This window comes from Molothrus aeneus, chromosome 6 (genome assembly GCF_037042795.1).
Source record: "Molothrus aeneus isolate 106 chromosome 6, BPBGC_Maene_1.0, whole genome shotgun sequence".
Classification (NCBI taxonomy): Eukaryota; Metazoa; Chordata; class Aves; order Passeriformes; family Icteridae; genus Molothrus; species Molothrus aeneus.
Window position 1 is genome coordinate 18,041,468 of NC_089651.1, and position 27,984 is coordinate 18,069,451.

At 49.4% G+C, this 27,984-nt stretch overlaps 1 protein-coding gene across 1 annotated transcript in view; it reads left to right on the plus strand.

Annotated features, from left to right (window-relative positions):
- Positions 1-246: 246 nt before the first annotated feature.
- The window catches only part of SLC25A22 (solute carrier family 25 member 22), a 50,502-nt gene continuing 22,764 nt past the window's right edge, over positions 247-27,984 (plus strand). The window contains exons 1-3 of the mRNA XM_066551729.1: positions 247-365; positions 23,396-23,502; positions 27,583-27,708. Of these exons, the coding sequence (XP_066407826.1) occupies positions 23,483-23,502; positions 27,583-27,708 (146 nt within the window). The 5' untranslated portion in view covers positions 247-365; positions 23,396-23,482. The remainder of the gene's footprint in view (positions 366-23,395; positions 23,503-27,582; positions 27,709-27,984) is intronic.

Genomic DNA, 27,984 nt, shown 5'->3' on the forward strand with positions numbered 1-27,984 from the left:
CGGCTACAGACGAGACTTATTATTTCTCCCCCGCTGCCGCTCGCCCCGTGTCCTGCCGTGAGCGGCCTCGCAGGACGGCTGTGGGCGCGGCCCGGTGCTGCTCGGGGCACGGCGGGGCAGTCCCGGCCCCCGCGCCCGGCCGGGGGAGGCGGCGGCGCTGCCCGGGCGCCCCGGCCCGCGTTGCCATGGGGACGCGGCGGCCGCCCCGGCGGGGAGGGACAGGCGGCGGCGGCGGCGGCAGCGGTGCCTGCGCCGAGCGCGGCCGGAGGGGGCAGAGCTGAGTCGGGCCGGGCCGCGCCGCGCAGGAGCTCCGCACCCCGCGCCGCACCGTCCCCGGCCCCGGCGGGAACCGCCGCCGCCGCCCGGTAAGTGTGGGCACGGCCCTTCCCAAGCCCTCCGGAGGCGCCGCCGCGGCGCCCGACACCCCTCCTGCCGCCGGGATGCAGCTCGGCCATGCACGCCGGCCTGGCTCCTGCTGCACCGGCCCCGCCGCCGCTCACCCCGGCCCCTCATCTCCGGGCTGTGCCGGGCGCCCTTCCTGCCCCCCGGGCCCCGGAGAGCCGTCCCCTCGCCCCGGGGGGCTGCGGGCTCCCCACGTACCCACCCATCTCCCGGAGCTGCGGGCTCCCCTTGCCCGCTGCCACTTCCCCTCCTCACCCTGGGGGTTTTAGGTGTTCCCAGCCCCTCCCCTCCTCCCCGGGCTGGCTCCCTGTGCCTGCGTGGGGGCCCGGGGCTGATGTTCCCCGCTCGCCGTGGAGCGGGGCTTGCCCTTGCCGGGCGCGGGGGCTGCAGCCCGGCGCGCCTTCCTCTGCCCTGCCCGCGCCGGGGAAATTGCGGTGACACGTGTGCGGCTCCAGCGAGCCCTTCAGTGCCCCGGAGCTGCAGCTTTTTATATTGAAAGCGATTAACGAGTTTCTCCGGGCTTTGATTCTGGGGCGAATCGTAGGGTTCCCTGACCGCCCCGGTCGCAGCGCAGATCCTGCATCTAAGCCCCTCTGAGCTCCTTCCAGACTCTCCTAAGCCAGATCCCTGCCTCTTTGAGATAGGTCAAGGTTATTGTGCTCTTCATGCAGTGGACAGGGAGAGTGGAAATGTGGACAGACTGTGGGATTTCCTCAAGGTCACCCTGGAAATTGGACCCCAAGCATCCTCTTGCTGCACCCTCTGCAGCTGATGGGTGAGGGTGAAGTTGTGGAAATCAGATTTTCCAGTGCCCCAGCCTCTTTCCTGCAAGGCTTCTCAGATTGTAGGGTATATACCTTGCCAGGTGTCAGGACAGGATCCCAGATATATTTATTTGGCCTGATGTCTTTTGGCTATTAGATGTTTACAGTTCAATAGTGGGTATTTTACCATAGTGTGTTAATCTCTGAGAGTCTCGCTGCTGTTAGGATCTGACTTTGTGGTGCTGCTGTTGCTGCTTTGGTATGGTATCTGCAGTGATTTTGATCACTGCAAGTAACTGTGGCTTTGCTTCTCAAGAACTCGCTTCTTGGCAGTGCCAAGCAAAAGGCAGCTGAACTAGAGTGGTACTGATAAGGATGTATCGCGTGGGACTCGGGCGGTGGTTGTCTTCTTCTCCTCTACTTCTGTTTTGCTTTGCAGGCTGTTATAAACAAAGGAGTAGGCAAGGTTTAATAGGAGGAGTTCCTCTAACCTCTTCCTCAGAAAATAAACACGAAGATTTAATGAGGGTTTACCCCTTTGAATGTCTTGCCTGTAGGATTTTAACTGCGTGCCATTACTTGTAGTTGTTCATACAGGTGCAGTTTTTCTCCTGGTGCTGTGCCCTTGGGCTCATCTGTTCACCAAATGCCTGTCATAGTAAGGAGCATTATGTTTTGGGGGTGGTGGCGATCTGTGGCACAGATGGATGGCTGAGATGGAAAAGGGATCAAATCTGTGTTGTAAACTGAAGCCCTGCTCTTGAAGGAAAGTCTGCAGTCCTGTTTGGTGCCCAGAAATCTTGTTAATGTCTTACTAGGATGCCAGAGCCTGTGAGCATCTTCCTGCTGCCGTTTTAGGAAGGGACAGTGTGCTGTATTAAGTTACTAAAAGGTAGAAATCACTGACAGCCTGTCAAGGCCATTTGCTCCCCTTTTCCTGCCAAGATTTAAATTAGTGGGCAAGATGGGGGAAATACCTACCTGGCTAGCCAAGGTGACAGCAGCATGTCCATGTGGAAGCAGCCCCCTGCTCGCTTGTGCGTCATGTTTTTTCTTGTAGGTCTCTGCCAGGGCAAAGGTGTGATGGAGGCACAGTGACTGATGGCTGACTGGTGTGCCTTGAAACCTGGGAGCCATAGGATTTGGAGCTGACTGATAAGGGAAATTTGGGGAAAGTCTTGCTTAGAAGCTGCAAGCATTTCATCTGTCTATACAGCTGTTCTTGCGTAACTGTTGTCATCCTGAGAATTGTGAAATAGTAGGAGGGAGAAATTTCCCAGAGTGGGGCAGCTGTGTTTCCAGGTGAGTAAATGTTGTGTTGTGTTTGGCTAGAATAAAATCTGTGTGTAGAGCCAACATCCCTGACCAGAGGCCCAATTCTACAGATTCCTGTGAGAACAGCTTTTCCTTGAAGGTTAAAGCCCAATCTAACATCATTGGAACATCATTGTTGCAGGGTGTGTGAGGATCATGCAGTGCTGTGAAAATAGTTAAATATTTTTGGCACTTCTTGAGGAATACACCCAGTGTTGATAGCTGGGTGTGCAGCTGCGGTGTGAGCTATGGTTTGTGCCCTGGGTGGGGGAAATGTCAGGAGCCAGGAAAGGAGCTGTGACCTGGTGCTGACCCTATGGACAGCAGAGGGCACAGGGATACAGCAGGAGCTGGTGACTCAGCAAGAAGACCCCAGACTGTCTGGGTGCACAAACTGTAGAGTATAAAAGCCCAGAAATGCTTTTGTTAGGGGTCCCTCCCCAGAGGCACCAGGTCAAGCTGTTTTTGTGTCACTGCACCACGATTAAATTACTTAGAGGATCCAGACATCTGAGACAGCTGTGGGAAACCCAGGGCTGAGCCAGTAAGGAAACCCTGTCTGACTGTGAGTGTGGGGTGTGCAGGGAGCCAAAAGGGCTCCAAGGGGTCACTGGAGCCATCTGCTCCAGACTTTGGTCCCAGCAGTGAAAATCTTGGAATGGGGGAGTGTGACTGACAGAATGGCTCCTGGGTGGTCAGACAGGAAAGTTTCTTTAACACACTCTGGGTTTTTATCTGAATAATCTGCAGCCAGGAGGCTGTAAGATGGGTGATGAGTTGTTCCTTCTTCCTCAGCAAGGAGTACCTGCGTCTGGAATAAGGATGCATGGTCTCCATCTCCGGTCCTCCAAAGGATCAGGCCTTGTGTTTGCTGATGAGCTGGCAGGTACTTGTTTTACAGATGCTGGCAAGCCTCTGGACTCACCCCACTGTGGAAATAAGATGCTTTTGGAGGGTAATTGCCAGATTCACAGTAGCTACTGGAAGGTGGGATGTCCTTGTGAAGTCCAAGGGATGAAAGGCTTTGTGTGGTGGGAAGAAAAGTTTAGCAGCATTGACCATAACTGCAGAGGGACTCATGTCCCCTGGTGCTGACTAGCAGCAGGTCTGCCTTGTTCCACACCATCCTTGCTTTTGTCACTTGATCCCTGGTCTCACTTGCAGGCAGGGAGCTGCAAATCTTTTGCACTGCCAACTTTCCAGTGCCAGCAAGATGTCTTGCACAGGGTGTATCTCTTAATGGGCTGGGTTTATCTGCCTAAAATCATATAGTGCTGTCAGAATGACATAAAAGGGCTTTGAACTAGGCCTCAAAGGGAAAGGAAAAGGGTTGGAAAAATGCAAAATATTTTTGTTCCATTGTTAGGAGAGCCTGGGCTGGGGAGATGATATGTAACCAAACCAGGTTTGGAATGGCTGGGACAAATGATCCTGAGTGCTGCAGTTCATGTGTGTTATGATAGGATGCTGATGCAGTGTGAAGGGAGTTTCTACACTTTCTCCTTTTCTAGGCTGTTTCAGAACAGAAGTATTTCTTCCTAAGATTGATTTCTTCCTGGCCTTCCTTTTTCACAGTTTCCCCCCCCCATCCCCCCGTTGTTGTCTGTTTGTTTTGTTTGTTTGTTTTGGGGTTTTTGTTGTTGGTTGGGTTTTTTGTTTGTTTGGGGTTTTTTGTTTTGGTTTTTCTTTCCCCTTTGTTTCTTTGTTTTTCCCTAGAATGAAATTTCTACACAGCTGATGGCCCATCAGTGGTGTCCCAGAGCTGAGCACCTTCACCCTTTACTGGAGTAAGTTGATACAGCTCTGGCAGGCAGTGGAGCAAATTTAGTTAGCACCAGCTGAGGTTGAGCATCATGTGGGAGCCCTCGAGCAACAGGAGGAGTCTGGTCCCACAGCCTGTTTAGCCTGTCACTTACAAGTTTGTTAATGTCCTGTTAACAGGACATTATGTTAAGGTCCAGTTGGAACTGTCTTTCTCCCAGCTGCCTCTGCTCTCCTGTTAAAATCTGCAGTGCTGTGTAGGACAAATGTCTGTTCTGCTCCTTCTACAGCAACAGTGCAGGATGGGGAAGAATCTGCCTGTTCATAGCAATCTGCCTTCTGCTGCTGCAGGTACATAAGGACTGGTAATTATTCCTTTTACATCCATGGTGCATTCTCCTAAATCCTTAACTGTGTTTTCAGGAAATGCAAAAGTCTGCTTTAACGCCCGTGTTTGTATATTCAGGCTCCATTAGAAGTGACCAAACATCTGCACTACTACAGGTTGGGAGATGCAGAATTGTCAATTACTTATCATGGCAAATGAGCTGGAGATGCTGCCTGTTGTAGGCAGTGCATTGTTTTTATTTGTTACTCTTGAACATGTTGAACACCATGCCTGTGTTCCATGGTGCATTCCTCGTAAATGGCTGCATGGACTCCAGCCTTGCTGGAGACAGTTGTCTTGTCTGTCTGCAGAGAGACAACAGGGATGTGACTGCAAGTGCCTGCTCTCTGCCAGAGGTGTCTGGGGTCAGGGCAGTGTGTTTCAGCTTCTCTGGCACCATGATGTAGTGAAGCCATCCTCCTTCAGCAAGGCTGAATCCCCTGGCTGTACCTGCTTGGTTTGGGGACTGTCACTTGGCCATATCCAGCTAACAGTGGCAGCTTGCTAGAGCTAACACTGTGTTGCTCCAGCTAATCCTAACAGCAGATAAATATTTTCCTATCCTCTTCTGTTTGTCTTCCAGCACAGAGATAGCAGGAAGGAGGAGTTGGATTGAGCTGTCCAATGCCAAACTTGGATGTTGCTTTAACCTTGCAGTATTGATTGCCTGGTATTTTGAGTTATTGTGAAGATAAAGTAACAGGAGGTACAAAAGCTTTAAAAAACAAGGCAAAATCCCAGACAAACCTAATGAAAAGACTTTGTCACTCTGGGTGGTTTGGATTTCTGTCAGGAGTTTCCTCTTACACATCTGCAAATATAAAAATTTTGAACATTTTCTGCCTTAGGTGGGCTGTCTAGGTGGAGATTATATGCTCGGGTGAGGGAGAGGCTCCCAGGCAGCAGGGCTTGTTGTGTATCAGAAGGAATATGACAGGGTACTGTTTATGTAATTTATGGGGTCTCTGTTGATCATAATTTAGTACAGCCTGTGGTGAGCTGCTCACAGGAATGCATTATTACTCTATTCTGTTGAACCTTTTTGTAACCAGTACTTGTTCTCATTTTGGTAGTCCTGTTGTGGGTGGGTGACTGCATCTTGTCAAACCTTCCTGTGCCCTGCTCCTTCCTTTGGCACTGATGCTGGTGTATGGCATATCAGGAGAGATGTGTGGATTTTTTTTTCTTTCCTGTGTCTGATGCATTTATCCAGAAGCCAGCAGGAGAGAGGCTGGTTTTGACCCAGCTAAGTTTCCCCAAATAGCATGAATTTGAGGAGCTGGAGATGACTAAGTCACATCAAAGACTGTGCCTGCCCCACCTGGAGTTTTGACTCTATGTTTGGGGCTTATACTCTCAATTTAAAAGCTGTGCCAGCTATGAGGAGGGTTGGTGCCCTTTGTAGACAGGGTGGGGAGAGGGAAGGAGAAGGAAATATTCCCCTCTTATATTGACAGTGATGCTTCTGCACTGGTTGAGCAACTGGCTTGGAGGAGGTGTTTGGGAAGAGAGTTATGTGCTTTTCTTTTTTAATTAGAACACAAAGATAGGGGACTTTCATCAAATTATATTAGTAGGAAAGAGATGCTGTGCAAGTCAGCAGTTGGTTTGCATCAAGCCAGAAAGAAGCCCAGTAGCCATGATCCTTGGTTTCTGAATTCAGCTGCAGCTTTCAGTGAAGCCTTTTTGCTTTGACCAGGGGCTGTGCTGTGTGCTGTGAGAGCTCCGAGCTGGATGAGTGCTGGCTTTTGTGTGGATAAAGTGCCTGGAATTAAGCTGTAGCATGTGGTGTGCTTAGTCTGGGCCAGACCATCTTCAGTTCTGCTGCTGCTGCATCTCTGTCTTTGTCATTGTGGTGTCTGACTCCTTACTGCCCTTAATGGGTGTGGGGAGAAGGGCAGTTCCCCGTGTCCTGGTGGGTCTGATGGGATGGAAACGCCTTCTTCAAGACCATGCACGGACTGGGAGTGTGTTTGTGCCCTGCTCAGTGCTGTTCTCTTTGCTCTGTGATAGTTAGGGATTTACAAAAAAGAAGAAATTGTGTTTTAGGGACAGGCTTTGTGGGGGGCTTACTGTGAATTTGTGTCCTGCTTTCTCCTTTGCTACAGATTTAGAGCAGGACCTGGGGTAAGCAATAAGTCTCTGATTCTTTCCCTTACAGTGCAGTGGGAGCAGCAGCACTCCAGGGGTTCACCACTTAAAATGGCCATGGCAGCTGTTGCAGAAAGTATGATCTGAACTAGTAAATGGTCTCTTCTTTTAAGTGTTTCATCTCCCTTTTTCAGTTTGCGTTGGCTTTCTCAAGGATAGCAGTACTAGCTTCCTTTTCCATGCCCTGGGCAAGCCAAGCTCTTCTCCGTAAGGCAACAGGAACACTTGTTGTTTATGAAGACTATTTTCTAAGTGTAGTAGTTTCTTTAAAGGACATAAAACTCATTGTGTTGGCCCTTCCCCTTTCTCCTGAACTATCCCGCTTGCTTTATTAGCAGCTAAATGTGTGTGTGACCGGAGCAGTTGTCGTCTTTTTGATGCCTTTTTTTATTTTTTGCAGAATTTACAATGTAGATTCTGTGGTGCCTCACACTGGTTCTTCAAAAGTAATGGAGAGCTTGAAGGAAATAGCTTGGATACTGAAGTGATAAGCACTGCAGAAATGCCAGACACTATATAAACAACTAAACTCAGCCCCCGGCCCTTCCCAAAAGAGGGATGATTTGCAGAAATACTTCAACAGATGGTCTGAATTTGGCTTTGGAAAGGGGGGAAGAAATGCCAGGTTGCTGCTGAGCGGTGTGTGGGCGCGTGCCTGCGTGCAGCGTTCCCTGCGTGCAGCGTTCCCTGCCAGCACGCTCGGGGAGGCTGAGCCGGCTGCTCCCACGGCCCCTGCGCTCAGGAGGCACCTGCACGCCTCTGACTCAGGGCCTATGGCTGCACAGGGCCCTGTGCAGAGCAAGGTCCCATTTTCCCTGTGCTGGGTGAGGTTCAGCTGTGCCCGCCTGTCAGGCTGGTCTGGTGCAGCTGAGCCACGGGCAGTTTGCAGACACACGGAGTCAGCTTGTGGGAGAGAGGCTGCAGAGCTGCTGGGCAGCTTGTGACATCTTGCTTGGCACACGGCTGAGATTGTAGGAAGGCCGTAGGGTCATCTGACATTGGGTTGTCCCTAGTGCTGCTGCAGTGTCCTGGACCTGTGTCAGTGCAAATTGTGGTGGTGTGGAGCTGAAAACAAATGGATCAGCTGTGGTAAAGGGCATGTGCTGTTTGGACACACGTGTGCATATATGTGAGCTGGCAAACTTGCTGGCAGCTTGGAAGGGCATGGGTAAGGGTTTACATGTCATGGCTGAGAACCTGAGAACCCTGATGAACTCTGCTGTAGCCAGCCTCCCCTCTTCCTCTCTCCAATGAAATTACTGCTCTTGCAGAGGAGGGAGAACGTGTTTCCCCCAGAGTGCTGCATCACATCTTGAGTCGGCTCTGCTCTGGGGCAGCAGGTTCCCATGTCAGTTGTCACAGCTAACTCCAGCTGGGTTATGGATTGGAGCCCAGAAGTCCTTATCCAAGGACCTCTGGAGAAGAACAGTGTGTCTAGTTCCTGCATTGCCAAACTGTTGCTACTCTTCCGAGGCAACGTGCCTGTTCCACTGCTCACTGGCATGACAATTCCTTGTGTCTACTGCTGCCTGCTGTTGCTGCCATGCACTCCTTGTGAGACAGAGTTGTAATTAGAGCAGAGTTGGGAGGTGTTTTTCACTTGGAAACTTTTTGAAAACAGTTTCTCAAGCAGTGCAAGATAAATTGCTTCCTTGAGGGTGTGTCAGATAAATCTTATGGATACATCTATCAGGTAGCAGCATTGCCCTGCACATTTGGAGTAGCCAGGCGAGACATCTGATGTTCAGAGAATGACTTTTCAAGTTTGATATACTTCACTTTTTCCTCTTTCCCGTTTCTTGTGTTACTCATCTCCCTGCACTCTGTTTAGGTGAGCAGGACTAGATGTGTTTTCATTTGCCTGTAGCCTCCAAAATACATTGTCTTCCTCCTGGGAATGCCTTGCCTGCCTTGCAGCCTGCTGATTCACCGCACTCTGGGTGAGCAGGGAGCTGGTGACTGGATTATGCCACAGACTCCTGAGCCATCAGGTAGTGGTTGCAGTCCCCTTGACAGTTCCTCTGCTTGTCACAGAGTGTGTATGAGTTTCTCTGGAGGACCTGCTAACCTCTTCAGAAGCAGCCTGACCCATGCGGGGCTGCTGATGTGTGTTTAGCAAGGAACCATTTTGCTGTGATCTGAACAGTTTTGGTGTAAGCAAAACAGCTGAGGTGGGGGGGTGAGCAGGGCTGTTGGCAATGCAGGGGGAGCAGTTGTGTTCACATACCCCCACAGCAAAGGGACTGGCAGCAGCAGTGTCCTGTGGCTGAGAGGCAAGGAATATTGACTAACATGACATTTAAGTGGCATTTCTTCTAGTGCACTGGGAGCACTAGTGAAATTCTGCCTTTGGCACTGAGAAGTAATGAGATAAGCTTTGTTCTTCAGAGGGGTTTCTACCTGCTGTTGCAAAGTGTTTGGAAGGCTGGGAAATGTCCTTTTGTTATCCTGTCAATTCTCCATGTCTGGTCTCTTGTACAGAAGGCCTTGGCTCCAGTAGGCAGCTGAGCTTGCAGCCTGTACACCAGTGTGGGCATGCTTATGTGGTGGCTCCTGCTTGATGCTTCTCTGTCACCTTGCCTTAGGTGGAGCCTAGCTCTTGACTCCAAAGGGTCATGCAGGAAGGATCTGTCCTTTCACACCCCGAGGTCCTGCTTCATTCACTTTGGTATTTCAGAGTCGGTTCCCATGTCCATGGCTGATGCTCTTGGTGCACTGTGGCTTTGCTACAGGGACAGGATGCGGTGTTTGTGGGATGCTTTGCAGTTCCAGCCAGGCTCAACAGTCCCTTTTTGGGACTTTTGAGTGACAGCTATCAGTTGACATACAGACCCACAGGGCTCTGGGTTACTAGGCCTTTTAAATGATTTTGTTAAGGGCCCAGAAGCTCTTATCTCCCAGGCTTCCTTGGAAGGATTCTTATTCTGTTTTATTGTTGTATATTGGTTTACTTTATCAGTGCACTCGGCAAGCTGCTGCAGGCCGCTGCCAAGAGGAACAGCCCTGCTTCCACTCTTGCCTCTCTCTGCTTATGTCAACACAAGCATTTGTGTGTTCACAGCTACACGTGACCTGGGAATAGGCCTGGCTCAAAGTGAGTTCTTTGAGTTGCTGGGGAAAGGAAGAGCAATAGTCTGAAGTTATGCTGGACAAGTGGTTGAGTAACCACAGTCTCTGCTGGGAAAGTAAATCATGTGGCATTTTCCAGGACTAAAAAAATCCCTGTTGCTGTTCCCTTAATGAAAATCTTTGCACCTTCTCCCCCAACACACCGTCAGGACTGCATCGAGCCTGTACCAGTTCCTCTTTGTGCAGAAAAAATGGTGTTGTTCCACCCTTCCACTGGCTCTCATCTGGTGCCTGGTTGTAGATTCTCTCTTGGTTGCAGAGATACACCATCATGCCTTTATAATGCTTAAAATTCACATAGCATAGCAGCCAGACAAAAGTGGTGGCTTTTCACATCTGTTAGGGATGGCCCTAAGATGTGCTGCTAGATGCATGCAGTATAGGAAGAAGTGATAAGAGAGGGAGAAGAAAAACGCAACACTTTTGCTTTGCTCCAGCACAGTCCCCTAGTGCTTACACGAAAAGCACATCCTTCAGAAAGTGCTTGGTGAGCATGTGTCCTTGGAGGTGCCAAGAAATATGACCAACTTCCTCTTCCTTTCCTTTCCTTCCCTTGCATGCCAGGAAGTGGTGACAGTTCCTAGCAGACACCTCAGTGTGAACATAGTTGATGCTGAGCCTTCTTCAGGGGTGACAGAGGTTAGAGATCTGCTTACCCTTGGGCTGGAGAGATGGGAGGTTCCTCTCTGAGCATATCTGAACCTTGCTGGGATTGTGTGTCTCTCTCCTTGCTTCTTCTTGCTGCAGCCTGTTAGATTTCTGAAGGCTCTGTTGCCATTTTGATGTGGAAGGCGCAACTGTCCCTTCTGCCTGCCTCCATTGCCAGTTAGGTTTAGGGATGTGCTGGGATTGCCTAACTTGGTTAAGGTCCCACTGAAGGCTCTGCATGCTGTCTGTCTGAGCTGTTGTGGCTGACTTTGGGGCTGGGGAGGAGATGGGGCTGTATGAGGAACATCACATGGCTGGATGATGGGTGACTTGCAGCCCTTGGTGCTGCTCCAGGGCTGGAGGCTGCTCGTGCCATGTGGGAAGGGGGCTGCCAGCAGGGTCCCAGGCTCACAGTCCCAAAGCAGCAGGGTGGCATCCCAAGGCTTGCCATGTGCTCTGGGCCACAGAGATAGGAACAGACAAGCTGGCTGGCCCTTTGGAGAGAGGATCCTGTGTCTGTCATTGCACCACGGGCTGGGTGAATGAGCAGGGATTTTGCACATGAGCCAGGCAGCAGCTGGGCCGAGTGAGCCCTAGGGTGCCAGCCACAGCGTTCCTGTGCTTCTCCAAAAGCTGTGTCAAGGCAAGTACTCTCCGCTGTCTCACAGCTGTTATGAAAAAGCCTGAGTTTGCTGCACCCTTCTCTCCCTTTGCCCTCAGGGCATGCTGGGCTTGTTTGAATTAATGTAATTAGCACATGCCTTATTAGCTCACTAAGGCACAAAGAACTCGTCTATATTTGTAGCCAGGTTAAGCAGCCCCTATTAATTTAATAACCATGTCCTCCTTAGTGCATGGCAACAGTTATTCACTGGTGGTGACTCAGGACCAGCCAGTATGGAGGAAATTTGGGCGAGGTGTGTATGTGTGCGGTTCTCTTTTATTGTGTTGTATTTTTATTAATGAGCAGAGCTGTGAAGGGAATTAGCAGCAGGCGCAGTAGATGGAAGGGAACTTTCAGTGCAGGTTTACTAAACAACCAGCCCTGGATATTTCCTATGCTTTACACTGTTGGTACAGAAAAGGATCTGTAGAATGAATCAGCGAAATATGACACAGACTGGGAGGCGGAAGTTTACAGAAATAAACTTTAGCAACCCACGCTTGAACTCTGCTCCAATCAGGTTATATGCTAGGTACTGATAGTAATTTTGCTTTATTGTCTATCCTATTTCCCCTTGGTGATTTTGAGGCAGAGGAAGTGGCTAGTGTATTCTGGTGCTGCTCATATTTGAGACTGCAAATGAGCAAGGTTCTTGTAAAAGGACAGAGATAGTTGCAAGTAATTTCATTTCCTGCAGCAATGTGCTCCTTGGTTCCTTTTGCTGTTCGGGGTCTTGCCATGCACAGCACTTAGCTAGGTCCCATGGAATGCTGCCAGGATGTTTGCCACCAGATGTTTGGGAGATTTCTTTTGGTTTTGTTGTTTGGTTGGTTTTGGGTTTTTTTCTTCCTTTTTTTCACAGAAGCTGCAGGTTATGGTTTGTGCTCCACCACCCTGGAATGATGCAGTCTGTGAGTCCAGGATGGTGTTATGTATCTCTGTTCCAATAGTTCTGCATGTGGGATAGTAAAGTCCTGCACTGATTCTAAAACTAGTGAGTTAAGCATTTTGGGGGCCTTTTTCAGCCAAGACCACTATGCATGCACAGGAGACTTCCTGCATTTCTTCTCTTCTTCCCCCTTCTTCAATAATCACAGGTTGTGCTCTTTGTGGTGAGCATAAGCTGGGAGGAGGAGCAGGAAGAATGGTACTGGAAATCTGTTGATGTGCTTGCACTGTTTTGGTCAGGTCTCCTACAGTAACAGGGTGAGATGCAGGTGTCCTGCCTGCTCCTACTCCCTCTTTTTATTTTACCTGTTTCCTGTTTCTGCCCAGTAAGCTTGGGCTTGCAAGGCGTGTACTGTTCTTGGCCATCATGAGCCTGTGCAGGAGCATCTTTGAGAAGATGAAGTTGTTACAGCCAAAGGGATGATGAAACCCCCATGAAACAGGACCAAAGTGTGTATGTATTTGTAATAATGTGCCCTCTTGGTGCATCTGGCAGGGGAGCAAGTCCCCAGGCTCCAGCAGAGATGGTGAGTTCTGCTGGCTTGCATCTCTGCTGAGAACCTGGACCTCCTGGGAGGCACAGAAGAAAAACAAGTCTGAGATCCCCATGGAGTGACCAGGGATGCACACAAGTCTTGCTGCAGCAGATTGAAGCAGATAAATTTAATTTCTACTTTCTTAGAGCCTGTTCTCAGGAGAACTCAATGTTTTAATGAAGGCTCTGTGAGTGGTGTGTGGGGTAAGGATCTGCAGTGGTGCCCATGTGCAGTTCCTGACAGGTATATTGCAGGGGGGAGAAAAAACCAAAGAAAGTCTGGGGGAAGATAAATACCTGCTGGGGTACCTCAGATGCTGCCCAGAGATGGTGATTTCCCTCCCCTCCTCCTTTTTCCTTTGTTTCAGGAGCAGGAAGGGACACTGCTTGGCTCATGCTGGCTCAAAGCTGTGGAATGCTTAGTACACACCAAGACAGGAAGCTTTTTCCAGAAAAGTTTTTTTAGCCAGTGTTGTAGCTTTGTCTGGGATAGAGTTAATCTTCTTCCTAGTAGCTGGTACAGTGCTGTGTTTTGAGTTTAGTACGAGAACAATGTTGATAACATGCTGATATCTTAGTTGCTGCTAAGTACTGCTCACTCTGAATCAAGGACTTTTCAGCTTCCCATGCTGTGCCAGCGAGGAGGTGCACAAGAGGCTGTGAGGGAGCATGGCAGCAGGAAAGCTGTGACATAGGCACCATGGTGGAACCTGGGTGGGATGTCTGCCATGGCTGGAGTGCTGCAGTGGATGACTATGCTCCTCAGAAGGGACAGTCAAGGAAGGAGAGGCAGTGACTGTCTGCTGGGGAGTGTTTTGGCTATTGAGAGCTGAAGGGTAGTGATGATAAGGTTGAGTTGAGTGCCTGTGGGTGAGAATTAGGGGGAAGGCTAGCAAGGCAGACACCCTGGGGGGGTATGTTACAGGCCACCCAACCAGGATGAAAAGACAGGTGAATTATGCTATGAGCAACTGCTTCGTGATTGCCAGCCCTTGTTCTTGTGGGAGACTTGCTGGATATCTGCTGGAAGCTCGACTCAGCAGAGAGAAGGCAGTCTAGGAGATTCCTGGGCTGTGTGGAGGATAATTTCTGACACAGCTGGTTAGAGAGCCCAGGCCTGCTGTTTACAAGCAGAGAAGGGCTTGTGGGAGATGTGGTTGGAGGCAGTCTGGGGTACAGTGACCATGAAATTACAGTTTTCAATTCTTGATACAGTAAAGAAGGAGGTCACCAAAGGGGGTCCAGGAAGGCTGAACATACATTAAGAAAGAAATTTTAAAGATGCAGGATGTCCCTCTGTGCCAAAAGATGAGCCAGCAGGAGAGAAGACCAGCCTAGTAGAACAGGGAACTTTTGCAGGAACCAGGGCAGGTAAAAAAGGGTTTGCAACATTTGGAAGAAGGGGCAGATGACTCAGGAAGAGTACAAGGACATTGTTAGGTCATGTAGAGAGAACATAAGAAAGGCAAAAGCTCAGCTAGAGCTCAATCTTGCCAGTGCTGTGAAAAGTAATAAAAAGTGTTTTCATAAATACACTAACAACAGAAAGAAAGGCCAAAAAGAATTCCCATCCTTTATTGGATGCAGAGGAAACAGCAACAAAGGGTGAGGAAAACACTGAGGTGCTTAATGCCTTCTTTGTCTCAGTCTTTACCAATAAAACTGAATATCCATAGGACAGCTGGTCCCCTGAGCTGGTAGGCAGGGACAGAGAGAGCACAAAAGCTGCAATCCAGGAGAGCAGAAAAGATTCCCGGCAATCCAGGAGAAAGTAGTCAGTGGCAGGGTGCTGATGGAGCTGGCAGAGCAGCTCACCAAGCCACTCTCCATGCTAGCCCCAGGGCAGGGCTGCCAGGAGTCCCCTGTGGGCACAGCAGTGACCTGAGCTGTCAGTCCTTCCCCTCTGCAGCCTCTGCTTTGGCCACAGTGAACTAGCACCATCCCAGGACCACACACTTTAAGGCCTCCAACAGGAACAGCTCTGTGGTTGGTTAGTGTTGCTCTGGTGAGGTATTGCTACCTCACAAATTTGGCCTGAAAAGATGCTTATTCCTCCCAGCAGGGTCACTGGCACCCCTTTCTTTCAGCAGAGAAAGCTGACAGCCAATAGCCCTGGTTTCATTGCTGGTGGGAAATGAATGGTCCCTTTCAGGCCCCAGGACCTCAGCTCAGTGCTCTACCTCATTCCTACTGAGTGAGACAGAATCCAACCCTTAGCTTTCCCTTGGGCTTCTTGGTTGGTTGTTTTTAATTACTGCTTTGTACATGGTGGTTATTTTCTAAACTGGGAGGGGAGAACTCTTTTCTACTCAGCTTTTTGTCGGAGCACCCAAGAGAGGGATTTGCACCAAGTTTCCCCATGGTATGTCCTCCCAGTTCTAAGGGTTGGTCTGTCTGTCACTGTCAGCTGACTCCTGCCTTTGTTGACCACCACAGGTTATTGAAAAGGAGTGCTGTATGTGAGTTCTTAATTGTTCTCCTTGCTCTCTCTCCCATCTGCCAGACTCCCAAAAGCTCAGCAAAGTTGTCTTCTCTCTCCAGCTAATGCTGCATATCTCTGAAGCTGTAATTTCATAAAACCTGGTGTAAAGAACAATCCAGACGAAGGTGGATTTAAAAATATTTAGAATTGTATCAGTTCAGCATGTGACATGATTTCTCAGGTGGCACTTGGAAAGGAGCATTACTGGCAATAAGCAGACACTTAATGTTTGTCCAGTAACATCCAAGGTGCACTTGCTTGTACACCAGCATGATCATGTGCAGGCCATTTTACTGTCTGTCAGTTAGCTTGTGCTTCTACTGCTGCCTCTGCAGCTGCAGAATAACCTAGCCCATTATAATCTTAATTTAAATAACCATTTTATGTAAAAATTGCTATATATATATATATATATGTGTATTTAATTGTATCTGCATATGCATTACCTGTTCTGTAGCTACCTCTTACAGATCCTTTTGAATTGGTGGAGGGACTTGCAGGTTTCTACAGACCAACAATTGGAATCCACAACTATTTCCAAGCAAGTGCTGGGCCTGAATTTTTGCTATGGCTGTGCCCTGGCCTTGTATGACCACATCACTGAAGATTTTATGATGAGATGCATGGAAAGGGTTTTCATCCCTCTGGCACCTACTCCAAGACAGTTTGCTTTGAGCATGAGTAGTTGTCCTAAATTTAGAGGCTTGTTACTTGTGTTGTAAGTGTTCAGAGGAGTGACGGGGCAGCAGGGCAGCATGCTTGATGTGGCATTTGTGCAGAGCAGAAGAGCCAGGTCTTTTGAGACTTGACCCAATTGCCTTTTTGAGAACTTTGAGAGGAGACAGGTTGAGATGGGAAGAGCGCCAGCAGCTCCCATGGGTTTCCTTTGCTCCCCTCTGTCTTGCCAGGGGGTCTGTGAGCGCTTTGAGACCTGTTGTGTCTCTCCTGTGAGGGAAGATACTGCCTTAAGAGTGTTTTCATGTGTTGCCCTTCAGTGGAGCAGTGTGTTCTCAATAAGATGACTGCAAGCTCATTTGTCCTGCTGAAACCTTCCCTCCAGTTCCTTCAATTTATCATCTCCAATGTCTTTGATACCAAGACTTCCCATGTGAGCCCTGGGTGAGTCGCTTCTCCTAAGGGCTGTCCTTACTCATCCCATCTTGCAGCTCAGTTGCAGAATCTCCTCCTCCCTGCAGGACAGGGATTTTTGTTGACTGAAGGTCAGAGCAGCCCTAAAATGACAGATCCCAGGTGGGTGTTGGGGCCTTTTGGTGTGCTGCAGTACTGATAACCATACTCAGCTTCAAGATGAGTATTAGCTTTCTGTCTCTTGATCCAGGGCAGTCTCTACTCAAGACATGCAGAGTTGAAGGGTGTATCTGGTGTTTTTTCCAGATCAGCACAGGCCTGTTCCCCAAGACTTTCTGTCTTGGCAGATGGCTTGGCATCTCAGTGTTAAAGGGATCATGCTGATGCAAGAAGAGGCCTCCATGGGACTCCTTTTGTTAAGCAATAGGGCAAATGGCTTCTGCTCTAATCTAAGTAAATTGTTGGTTTTTTTGGCCTGGAGAAGCTCTCCCAAGTCGGGAAGGCACTTCTCTTGCTGCTCACACTGCCTTTTGCAGGCCTTGCTCCAAGCCTTAGCTCTCACAGAGGTAACAGCAGGTGCTTGTTGTCTTCTTGTCTTTACTTACAGCAGAAGATTTCTCAGCAAAGCAGACAAAGTTGCATGATGCTGCTGTACTGGGAGTGGGAGGCCAGCCTCTGCTTCCAGCAGGATGGAGAGCCCAAAGGGGAGGGAGTGGGAAAACTGGTTGTGTTCCTCCTACTCTTACTGCCTGGAGGCAGGAAGTTCCCCACCTGCTTCCCTGCTGTTTTGTCCCCTTGCTTTCCAGTGATACCTGCTGCTCCACTCACTTTGATCTTTGCTTTGGAGTCAGCAGCTGTGCTGGCTTTTCCTAGTGTGCCTGAGACCAGGCAGACAGAGGGGCAATTGCCAGGAGCAGTCAAGGCTCTGCCTGATATCTTTGGTAACTCCTTTGCTTTGCAAGGAGGTGACCCTCGTGACTGAGGGCATCAGGCAAATCTTGACTACTGTTGTGTGAATCTCCTGTAGTCTCAAGTAAATCCTGGTGGAGAGGATGGTTGCAACAGTGTGCATGCAGTATCAAAATGCAGGATATTACTGGAGCTTGAGGGATTGTCCCTGTGACACTTCCAGCATGGCCCTGTTGTAAATCCTCTTCTGTTGCAGCATTATGGGTGACTGCACTGGTTTGGATGTGGCAAGTAACTATGTCTGCTAAGATGTTGGACTGTTTTTCTTAGAGGCTTGTTTTTTTCCTAAGCTGGAATGTTGTCATAGACACGGGGTGTTCGTCAGGCTGCCAACTGTGGTTTGAAATCCTTCTGTAGGTGAAGGGCAAGTCAGTGATGGAGCTGGAATGCGAGCTCAGGAATCCTCATTGCTAATCAGGAGTTTTGTTCTTCTTTTTCCCCTCTATGGGCATTCAGGTAAATCTATACTGCACCACCTGCAGTTGCAAAGCCAAACACCTGTACAACACACCCCCAGCCACGGGAATCGCCTGTCCCTTTGTGCCACATGGGAGATGTTTTGAGGCATTCTCTCATCATGGGGTCTCAGCATGCAGTTAAGGCTCCCCAGTGGGCAGGGACAGTGCAGGCTGGATATGGGGCCAGAGTTTGCCTGCAGTTTTGCAAGGGTGCCAGCCTGATTGTTCTCACGGTGATGGGAGGGGGCAGGGGGGGGAACCCATCCCGACCAGCCTGAGGGAAGCTGCACGAGAGAGACAGAGGTCAGTTGTGGAGGATGGGGAGGGGCTGCTGGAGTGAGAGCCATTGCAGGGGCTGTTAGGGAGGAGTGCCCTGTCTGCTGAGGCTCTGCATCCTGTGCCTTGCCAGCTGAGTGGGCGCCGTGCCAGTGAGCCTGTCCCTGGAGGGTGTGAGCAGCCAATGGTGCAGGGGGCTGGCATGGCACCTCCCTGCTGGTACTTTGGCCTTTTATCACCTGAGGCAAGGGGGAAGGCTGCCTTTGGCTTGGTGCTTTCACAGCCCAGTGTGGTACGGGTACAGCTGGCTGCTGACCACGAGGGAGGCAGGTGAGTTTGCAGCCCCGGGGCTTCTGTCTGGTGGCAGAACAGTGTGAAGGGGCCGTGCTGTCCCCTGTGCAGCTGGAGAGGTGACACTCTGTGATGGTGGAGAGCATTCACAAGTGTGCTTGAGAACTGCTTTGTTTTCTTGAGGACTAATGCCTTGCCAGGTCCTGCAAGGAAATTCATTGCAGTCCCTGCTTTCAAGGGCCTTAAGGCAAGCAGGCAGCAGATTAAACTGCCACCTCTTTTCTCTAAACCCTCTGTCCCAAACTGTCCTGAGTAGGCAAGAGCCAAATTGACAGCTTCTCCCCAGGTGATATTACCTGGTGCCAACTCCCTTGTGCACTTTGTGCCTGTCATGCATCTATAAAAGCAGCTTTTCTCAGGAAATATTTGCAGTTTAATTTTGCACTCCTTAAACCTTATTGTGGTGACAGCTTTGCTGCTGTCATTAACAAAATTGTGCAGTGTCCACACCTTCAGATGCATTTGTGCTGTGAAGGAAAGTGGGCTGATCCCAGAGGGTTTCTCCTCTCCCAGCAGGTACTTGTTGCTGATTCCTTCCCCTTGCCATCCCTGACTGTGAATGGTTGCGTGGCAGTGTCCTCTTGACACAATGGAGGCTGGCACAGCTTTGTTTCCTCTGCTCACCTTCTGAGCCTTGTTTCTTGACATCAGCTTCTCTCACTGGGGCTTTGAGTATGTGGAAGGGAGTCCTGACTTCCCATTCTGCTGTTTATTCTCAAGTCAAGGTTGTAGCTTAGAAGTTGGCTTTCAGTTACAGCTCCAGCATGTGCTGGCCTCCAGTTCTGTCTCATTCCTGTCTGCCTGGCACAAATATTTGTGCTGGCATGAAATCAGGGATGGGAACACGTTTGGGTGTAGGGAGAGGACAGATTTGCTTTCTTCGGCCACAGCAGCAGCTGACATTTGCTAAAGGTTTTCTGTCAAACCGGCAGCCTGTGTGTGCTCAGATAAATCAGCATGTGCAGCAGTCTGAGCCTGAGAGGATGTGCTCAGCTGCACTGGGGCTGCTGGGGGGGGACCTGCACATGGGAGTGCTGGCAGAGGGCAGAAGGGAAGAGCTGGCCTCTGGGAGGGTGGGGGTGCCACTGGCTGGGCTGGGGGAGCTGGTGGACTGGGAGCCCACATCTGGCTTGGAGGATGGCAGCTGTGGCTCTGGCAGCCTGGCAGGGGAAGAGCAGGAGAAGGAGGGTGCTGTACTCGGCTCAGACTGGGGGTAGAGCAGTGGTATCTGGGAGTAGAGGTGGCAACCCACATCTATAGGGCAGTGTGGTAGCACTAAATGCAATCAGCAAGGTCAGACACTTGTGGGTAAGTTTAACCTGTTTCTTCTCCTGTGATTTCCTGGCTTGTGGAAATGTTGGGTGCCTGTACTTCCAATCCAAGCTTACTGGTGTGATGCATTAATGAGACATGTTTGTGTCTCCCCTCCATGCCTCATGCTGAGCTGTGATTCTCTAGTAAGCACTTTTCCTTCAGGTGATAAGGCAAAACCTGAAGGTTGAAAGTTCAGCCCCATGCCCCATGGGATCAGGAGAGCAGATACAAAGATTGTCTTCCTGGAGAAAGCTTCGCTGTCTGATTTGTGTGGAAGATGTATGGCAAGACAGGGGAGAAAATTAGCACCACTTTGCTGGGCCTAGGCCATGAGGACCAGATACATCTAGGATTGCATTGTGGTACTTCTAGTGTGGCTGTTCTGCCACTGTCTGGAGCTGACTTTTGGGAGGTGAGAAAAGGGAAAGGCAGGATTGAGGAGGCTTCTGGGCCATTTATGTGTCAGCATGAGCTTCGGGCCATTTGCACCGCTTTGGTGTGCGTGTGGCTCTGAAACTAATTTGCCTGATCATTTTAATAAATGTAAAAGGGATGTCCTGGTGTGCAAGTAATGGGGCATTAATCCATGCCTAGCTGTGTTAACAGCACTCTAGGAAGGAAATACTCTTATGCTGTTCTCACTCTCTTAATTATGGGATGTTCAATTTAAGATCCCCTTCCACGAAGACTGCTCAGCCTCTTTGGCTTTCAGGTGGCTCTCTGGTGACTCTTATTTCACTTCTTAAACCAATTTCCTCCCAGTTCCTCAGCTCCTTTTACCATGCAGATTCCCAGTTCCAGCAGTGCCATTGTCCTGATGTTTAACCATACAAAAACTTTCTGAGGCATAGCACCTTTTTGGTGCTGCTGGCTTGTCTGCTGCCCCAATGCAGGTCCTGATGGCAGATTTCCTAAGAAGATGCAAACCCTGCTCCCTGACACTTCTCCCACCGAAGCCTTGGAGCTACACCCTGCTTGGCTGCAGATGCTTGACTGATTTTATGTGTAGATTTTGGCTCCTGAGAGCACTGTGTTCCTGGGAAGATATACTTAGGTCTTTATTTTATCTTTTTCATTTCTAGGTTAAATGTATAATGTTGTTCTGGATTTATTTTTTAAATGTCCTATAAAATTCCCGGCATTCTCTTCCCAGCCAGTTTTTCCCCCTCTTAAGACTGCAGAATGGTAGCAGGTATTTTCCAGCCCTGGAAGTGATTGGGATCTGGCTCAGCTCAGAAATTCCCTGACCAGGCCACTGGAGGGTTCATCATTCACCTCTTTTAAGGGACTCAGGGAGTTCTGTAGATTACAGCAAAGTGGTCAGATAGAGCTTGGGGTGACTTAGGGTTTGTTTTGCAAATGATCATTCGTTGGAGCTCTGTTTAAACAAACAGAGCTCAAATAAGCTTTTCACTTCATTGCATTAAAATCCCTTAATTCATTAAAATCCCCTGGCCACAGACATTCAGGCCTCTGCAGTGCCAGGTGCTGTTTAAACAGTTATCAAGCGCTGGTGTCTGCTGTAAAATGATCACATTGTTCGCTTCCCGTCGCTCGTCTGCGAGTTGAGTGGCTTTTGTTAGGGGAGATGATACTAGTCCTGGTATTTGCTGGCTGTACAGCTAGCACCAAGGAAACCTGTACCCTTGCCCAGTTTTAAACCCAGGAAGGTTGTTTTTGCCCTGTCTTGCTGTGCAGCTGCAGCAGGAGCATCAGTTCCCTGGTGGGAAGCAGCAGCAGTTTTCCAGCTGGATCCGACAGCTGTGGAAGACTCTGTAGTTACTGGGCAGGTGGGGAGCTGAAGCCAAAAGTCAAAAGAAAAAAAGGCCAGAGAGAACTTAACTCAGCTGTCCCAAGTCCTTCTTGGTGCAGAGGGACTCCAGTGCCCTACTTGTGTCAGCAGGTAAGAAACAGCCCTGTGATGCATTTGTGTGTCCATCTTGGTCTCTCACTCTTTTGGCTACCTGGCTGTGCTGAATATTGGCAGCCTTGCTGTCTTTCCTTGCTGTTGCCCTTTGTGGTGGATGTCTGTCCTCCTGAATGCCCCTCTGCATGGAAGGGTGCAGCAGAGGCAACAAGGGGGATGTTTTGCCAGAGCTTGGAGCAGGCTGTCAGGACCACTTAGTTCATGTATTTTGTCAGGCCTGTCTCAATAACACAAGTTTATTGAGGGTGTAGACATCAAGTGAGTTTTCATGATTCACAACTTGTTTATGACAGGGTTACAGGCTTTCAGCTACTGGTCTTCCTATATTTTTATGTTTTTGTCTTATTCTGGTTAATTTGATAGAAAATTAGATTAACCTAAACCAAGCTGCTCTTGTGGACATGCATATAAAAGCACATGTAATGAAGGGTGTAAGTGATTTTCCCTTGGAAAGTGCAGACTTAGCTGATCTGGAGCTTTTTAAGGTCTGCAGCCACAGATCAGTTGGGATCAGGTGAGCTGTCTGAAGAGGGCCACAGAAGGTATAACAGCATGGTGCAGTGGGTGAGGTTTGTGTGCAGTGTTTTGAGGAGGAGTACCTTTCCTTAGGGAGCTCCCTGTGCTGGTCTCTCACAGCTCTAGTTGAACATGGGGCTGCAGAAAAGGCAGTTTCAGTCTCATGTTGTCCAAGAGTGGGACTGTACAAATGGTTTCATGCTATCCTATCCTTGGCACTTGATATAACAGGAGGGCAACCTGAACTCCTTCCCATACCTATTTGCACCTTCACTAGCTCCTCACACTTTCAGGGACCTTCTATTCTGGGAAGTGTTGGCCTGTAAGCCCCTCTGTTGGATGCGAGATTCTGTGTGGCTTAGGAAATCTGCAGTAAAGGAGCAAATTTCATTCCAGAGGGAAAGGTCAAAGGTACTTCCTTTGCTTCTGGCTCAGCATCCAGGTGGCAAGTGAAAGGGAAGAGGGAGGGCGTTGGCTGAATACTGCTGAGACGCCTGCAGAGAGCACAGGGCATCTCATTCCCAGGCTGCAGGTGAGGAGATGAAGGCATCTCCAGAAAGCTGAAAGTTGTGGCCGCTTCTGAAATTTTCTCTGGTGTCCAGATTTCTTTGTGTGGTGACTTCTAACAGCTCTCATTAAACAGTAACAATTAAGAGTCTTAGAACTGATTTCTGCAGTCTGGCAGAGCTGAAAGGAGTGGTCCAAAGGGCAAAGTGGCATCAGTAGCTTAGGGAGGAAGAGGCATTGCTTAAAAAGCAGTATTGGCACAAGACTGAACATGGGCTGTCTGTTTAGGCTTGGAAATAGGGGAAGGATAGTAACCTCTGGAGGAGCAGTGTTTTGAAGGCTGTCCTTTAGACACAGCATGTATGTGTTGAAGGGAAGTGCTAAAAGAATCTTGTGATGACATTTGACTCTCTTGGGCTGGCTGGGTGGACCTGTAGAGGATTGGGGATGTGCATGGTATGGTGTGAAATGCTCTTTGAAGTTGGAGAGAAGTGACAGACGTGGCTTCTGGGCAGGGCTTGTGCCCTGCCTGGCTGCTGCCCTTCCTCATATGCTGCTAGAACCTGATGACCCTGGCAACTCTTCCCTCCATATGTCCTTGTATATTTATATTTACAGACATACATTTATAAGGCTCCCTCTGGAGCTCAGTCTCCTCTTTGAGGAGATCAGGTGCTCCCTTAAGTCACTTGTGCCTCAGCTGTCCTAACCCTACAGCCTGCCTGCCAAGGAGCCCCTGAGCTTTAAGGAGAGTGTAAGTGTCTCAACTCCGTGTTCTTGGTGTCTTTCTGTCCTTTCCCAGGAAGAAACTGAAGTGAGAAAGACGTAACTGAAAAAGAACGATTGGAAGGAACAGATTCATTTCTTAACAAGATCAAGTTTGAATTAAATGGCTGATAAACAGATCAGGTAACTTTTAAATTTTTTTTTTTTAAATTGTGCTTTAGGTTTTTCTTTTAAAATCTTTCAAACTTGTTTCCGTTAGGGATCCAGGAGGTTGGAGGAAATCACCTGATCACCTCTTCCAGCCTTTAACAGTTTTGATTCTTTCTCTTCTCCTTTCTTACCTGCCTTTTTTGAACCTTCTCTTAATCTGTGGCTCTGCCATGTTGTCACATCTCTGCTTTCCTCAGTTCTTTTTTCTCATTGCCTTTTTCTTTCTACCCTCTGCTTTGTATTCTGCACGAGTCTGTTCCTTTTTGTTTCTTCTTTCAAAGGTCACCCTGACCTGCTGACTTCAGCTGCTGGCATCAAGGGAGCAAAGCCAGGTCCTTGACCAGCCAAGGATGCAGTACTTGTAAAGACAAAGTCCACGTTGCCTTGTGCCCTTACTCTACAGAGTCAAGGCCTGAGTGATAGCAGGAATATGAAGTACCAACAATGATTAAGAACACTCTTGTGCACAGTGGAAACTTAAAGAGTATTGGTTCTGGTAAAGGCTGGATTTGAGTCTTCCCTGGAAATGAACTGGGATTCATTTCCTGGAAAGACACAGGTCTACCCTTTGCTTCCTAAGAGCTGTGTCAGGTGGATCTGCAAGTCCTCCACATGGGTTTAACTTTGTGCTGCTTGTGAAGTTGCCCCAGCTAAGTGACTCCTGCATGCTGTGGGATTCCTGTGGGTTTTTTCATGTTTCTTTTCTAACATCTACTTTTTCAGGTTACAAGCTCAGGACAGGGTGGGGTGAGTGGGTGAATGAAATATGGAGACAAAGGGACAGGACTTGGCAGTGCCTGAATGCTGCAGGCAAGAGGGCAGCCCCTTCTTAGCGTTTGCCATGATTAGGATATCTTCCTGTACGCCTGTCTTCTGCAAATGTAAACAGTCCTGAGCTGTGCTGATAAAAATGCAGCATTGTGGAGTGTTTGTGTACCTAGATTTGGCCATCATCCTCTACCCAATTTGGAGAGCACTTGGAACTCTTCCAACACACCCATGAAGAGCATGCAGAGATTCACCTCCATGGAGCCTGGCAGGTCTATGTTCCCCATAACCTCAGCAAAGCAAAATGATCAGACGTCTGTGGCTGTTTGACTTGGTATTTTGAAGGAAGTGGAGATGTGTCCTACAAGAGGAGATGTGTCCTACAAGATGTGCCCTGGCTCCTCCAGTGTGCTCTTGGGGGTGTGAGCAGGAGCTTGCTGGCTACAGGGACTAGTTAAAAGGGCTGAGGAGGAGCACTAGAAGCGGAGACCTGGGATGCCTTTGTATCCCTTCTTGTATTAAACTGAGCAAATGGCTTCATTTGCATGCTAGCCAGCAATGTCCCCATTTCACTAAGCCCTGCACACGTAGGTAGTGAGAGGCAGTAGCTGTGCAGAAGCTAAATAGGACAGAGAGATCAGGCACAGTGGATTCTTATCCCTTGAGAGAGCAGAAAGCACTGATGTGTGAAGTGGGATGACTCAGTCACAGGGGAAAAAGCTTTTGATTCAGGTGCAATGGTCTTTGTCTCATGTTCTTCTCTGTGCCTCAAATCCCTCACCTCTCCTGCTCTGCTCATCTCTCCAGTCGATGGGACCACGTGTCTGCAGTGGTCACAGGCAGCCAAGCCAAGGAGATTTGTTTCTGACACCCCTTAGTAGAACAAGATTGATAGAAAAGACTAAAATCAACAGCAGTGGTTTGCTGCATGGTGAGATCAAGGGCACTGCATTTCTGCAGAAGTGCATGTGGAACTTAATCTCAGTGTCTCGCTTTATACCGCTCCATGTCCATCCCTTCTAGTTTCCCCCTGCAGTGTTCATGGGTAGATTCAGGTGTGATGGGAGTATTGAGCAAGGGTTTTTCCCCCACTGGCAGAGGGAGAGGCTGTCTTCAGCCTCAAATTTTTGCTTGCCCAGACACATCAGATGATTCCCCTTTACTGCTGGGGTTTGGGCTGAAATTGGGGAATCTCTTCCACTTACAGTAGCAGCAGGCAGGGCCTTTGTGTCTGTGTCTCAGTCCCACCTGATATAAACCTTGGGTTGATTTCATTGTTGGAACAGGTTGAGAAAGGCAAGTGTTTGCTTGTCCCAGGTGTTTCAGGGACACTTAGAGAAGTGATGACAGTGCTGAGGCTGGAGGGGGGCACTGGCTGTGCCTCACAGTCTGTGACCTGCCAACAGTGACTTCAGAGCTGAATTTGGGGAGGCTGAGGTAATCCTGTCTTCAAACACCTTCCTTGTCCATGGTGTCTTCATCCTGGGACACTTCTATCTGGTCTCTAACCTCCTCCTCCAGTGTGACTGTGGGTTGGATAAGGAGAACACAATGATATGAAGCCTACTGTTTGAAGTTTTCCCATGTCCTGAGAACAGTTCAGTGTAGGAGTTTGCAGGCAAATCTATTCCATTCTCAGACTGTGCACGAAGATCCCTGAGGCAACAGTCTGGAGTTGGTGAGGTCTGAAAGCCTGGCTCTGCACTGAGCTTGTGCACTGATTTGGGCCCGCCTTCCTGAAGTACTGTGCTGATTTAATCTCAGTCAGCACTGTCTAGTTTAGAGTTGTAGGCTGAGCTCAGATCTGTCTGCCCATCCTTGGCACCTCTTCTTCCAGCTGTGCCAGCCCTGGGGTTGTGTGTGTTATATTGGCAGGTGTTGAGGGGGAAGGAGCTTTGGGTGCAGGACAGCAGAGGCTGAAAGGAGTGTGTCAAGCTATGTCAATATGTCAGTCCTGAGGTGTCAAGATCATGCTTAGCCCTTATGGACAAAGCCTTTTTTATTTTTTCTATCCCTCATTTGTCTGCTTTCCTCAGGGACCCTTCAAGTTGAAACCTGGAGTCTCCATATCCTGCCTTTCCCTCAAGCATGGCTGTTTATTGATCCTCTCTGCATTTGCCCCTTGATGCAGAGTGCTCTGGAGTGCTGTTGGGGGGAAGATGTTTGCAGGGCTTCACCCCACCGTGCCTCAGCCAGTCTCAGCACTGCTGCCTCTGGAGGGTAATGCAGTCTGTCCCCCATCCAGAGCAGCAAGTTACCACCATGAAAGGCAGTATGCCAGTTCCCCCAGTGGGAGGGAGCCTTGCAGGCTCACCCAGCTGCAGTCTAGGAGTGGCATCAGCCACTAGCTTAATATCTGACACATCCTGTGTTCAGGGAGCCATATCCTGTGCTTTATTGGAGGGGGCTGACTCAAACAGGCTTTCTTTGTCTCTGTGTGCAGTGGTTTATTGAGCATGTAAGTGCAGGACATTTTTCTAAATTGAATTTGCTGGGAACCCATGTTTAGCTGATGTGGCTTTCGCTCAGTGCCACTTGCAGGAATTCTCAGTGGGAACACAAAGGGGAGTGGAAAAAGCCCTGTGCTTTGGAAGCACGTGCAGTGAGCCAGTTTTGATTTCCCCCAGAGGTATGAGCTCACGTCTCCACATCTGCAGCCCTGCAGGCTGCCAGCGCGGTGGCTTTGCCGGGCTGCTGCTTTGTGTGTGTTCCCCTGGCCCTGGGAGATGGGTCTGGAAGCAGTTTCCCGTGGCTGCAGCCATCTGCTCCATGGCTGCCAGCTGGGTGCTTCTGCTGGGCCCATTCCCACATGATGGTAGCAGCTGATGTATCACGACCCTCTCATTAGCTGCAGATCTGATTGTGGTGCAGGAAAGCGTTTATCAGTAAACCTGCTGGCTCGGATGCCATCAGGCCCTAGCTGAAGGCTGTCCACGTGGTGGATGGTCCAGCACTCAGTCTTTTCTCCTCTAGGGACAACAGAAATCCCTGGGTCCTGGGCAACAGGATTTTTTCCTGATCCTAGTAATGTGTGGGTTACGTGTTTGGCTCCACTCCACTCATCAGTGGTTTGTGCTGATGGTATGTGCTGCTTTCTCTGCCTCTCCATATACACAGCAGGAACCAAGCTTTGCTTTGTGGAAGAGGTTCCTTTGTGCTGGGGGGACAGCCTTGTCTCACAGTGATGCATTAACTTTGGTCATGCCGAAGAGTTCAGCTTTTTGCTCTTTCCCTTCCCTGATATTACCCAGTGCTAAGACATCTGTTTATCTCTTCCCCTTACAGTTTACCTGCCAAGCTGATCAATGGAGGGATAGCTGGGCTGATTGGGGTCACCTGTGTATTTCCCATTGACCTGGCAAAAACTCGCCTGCAGAACCAGCAGAATGGCCAGCGGATGTACAGCAGCCTGTGAGTACTGCCCACACGGGCACCATCCTTCGGGGCTTTCCACAGGAGTCCTTCCACTTTGTTACCTCTTTCAGGTGAGCTCAGCATCTCTAGGAACTGGGCTGTCCTCAGGAAAACCAGGGGACAGTCTGGAGCCAAGCTGTGCTAGAGCAGATAAAGCAAATAGGGCAGCTCTTGAGGCTGCTGAGCTGAGCAGGGGAGTCCTCTGCAGAGGGCACATCTGTTTGCATCCCTTGCTTGGGAGCAGCGTGTTCACTACTGCCAGGGCACAGAACC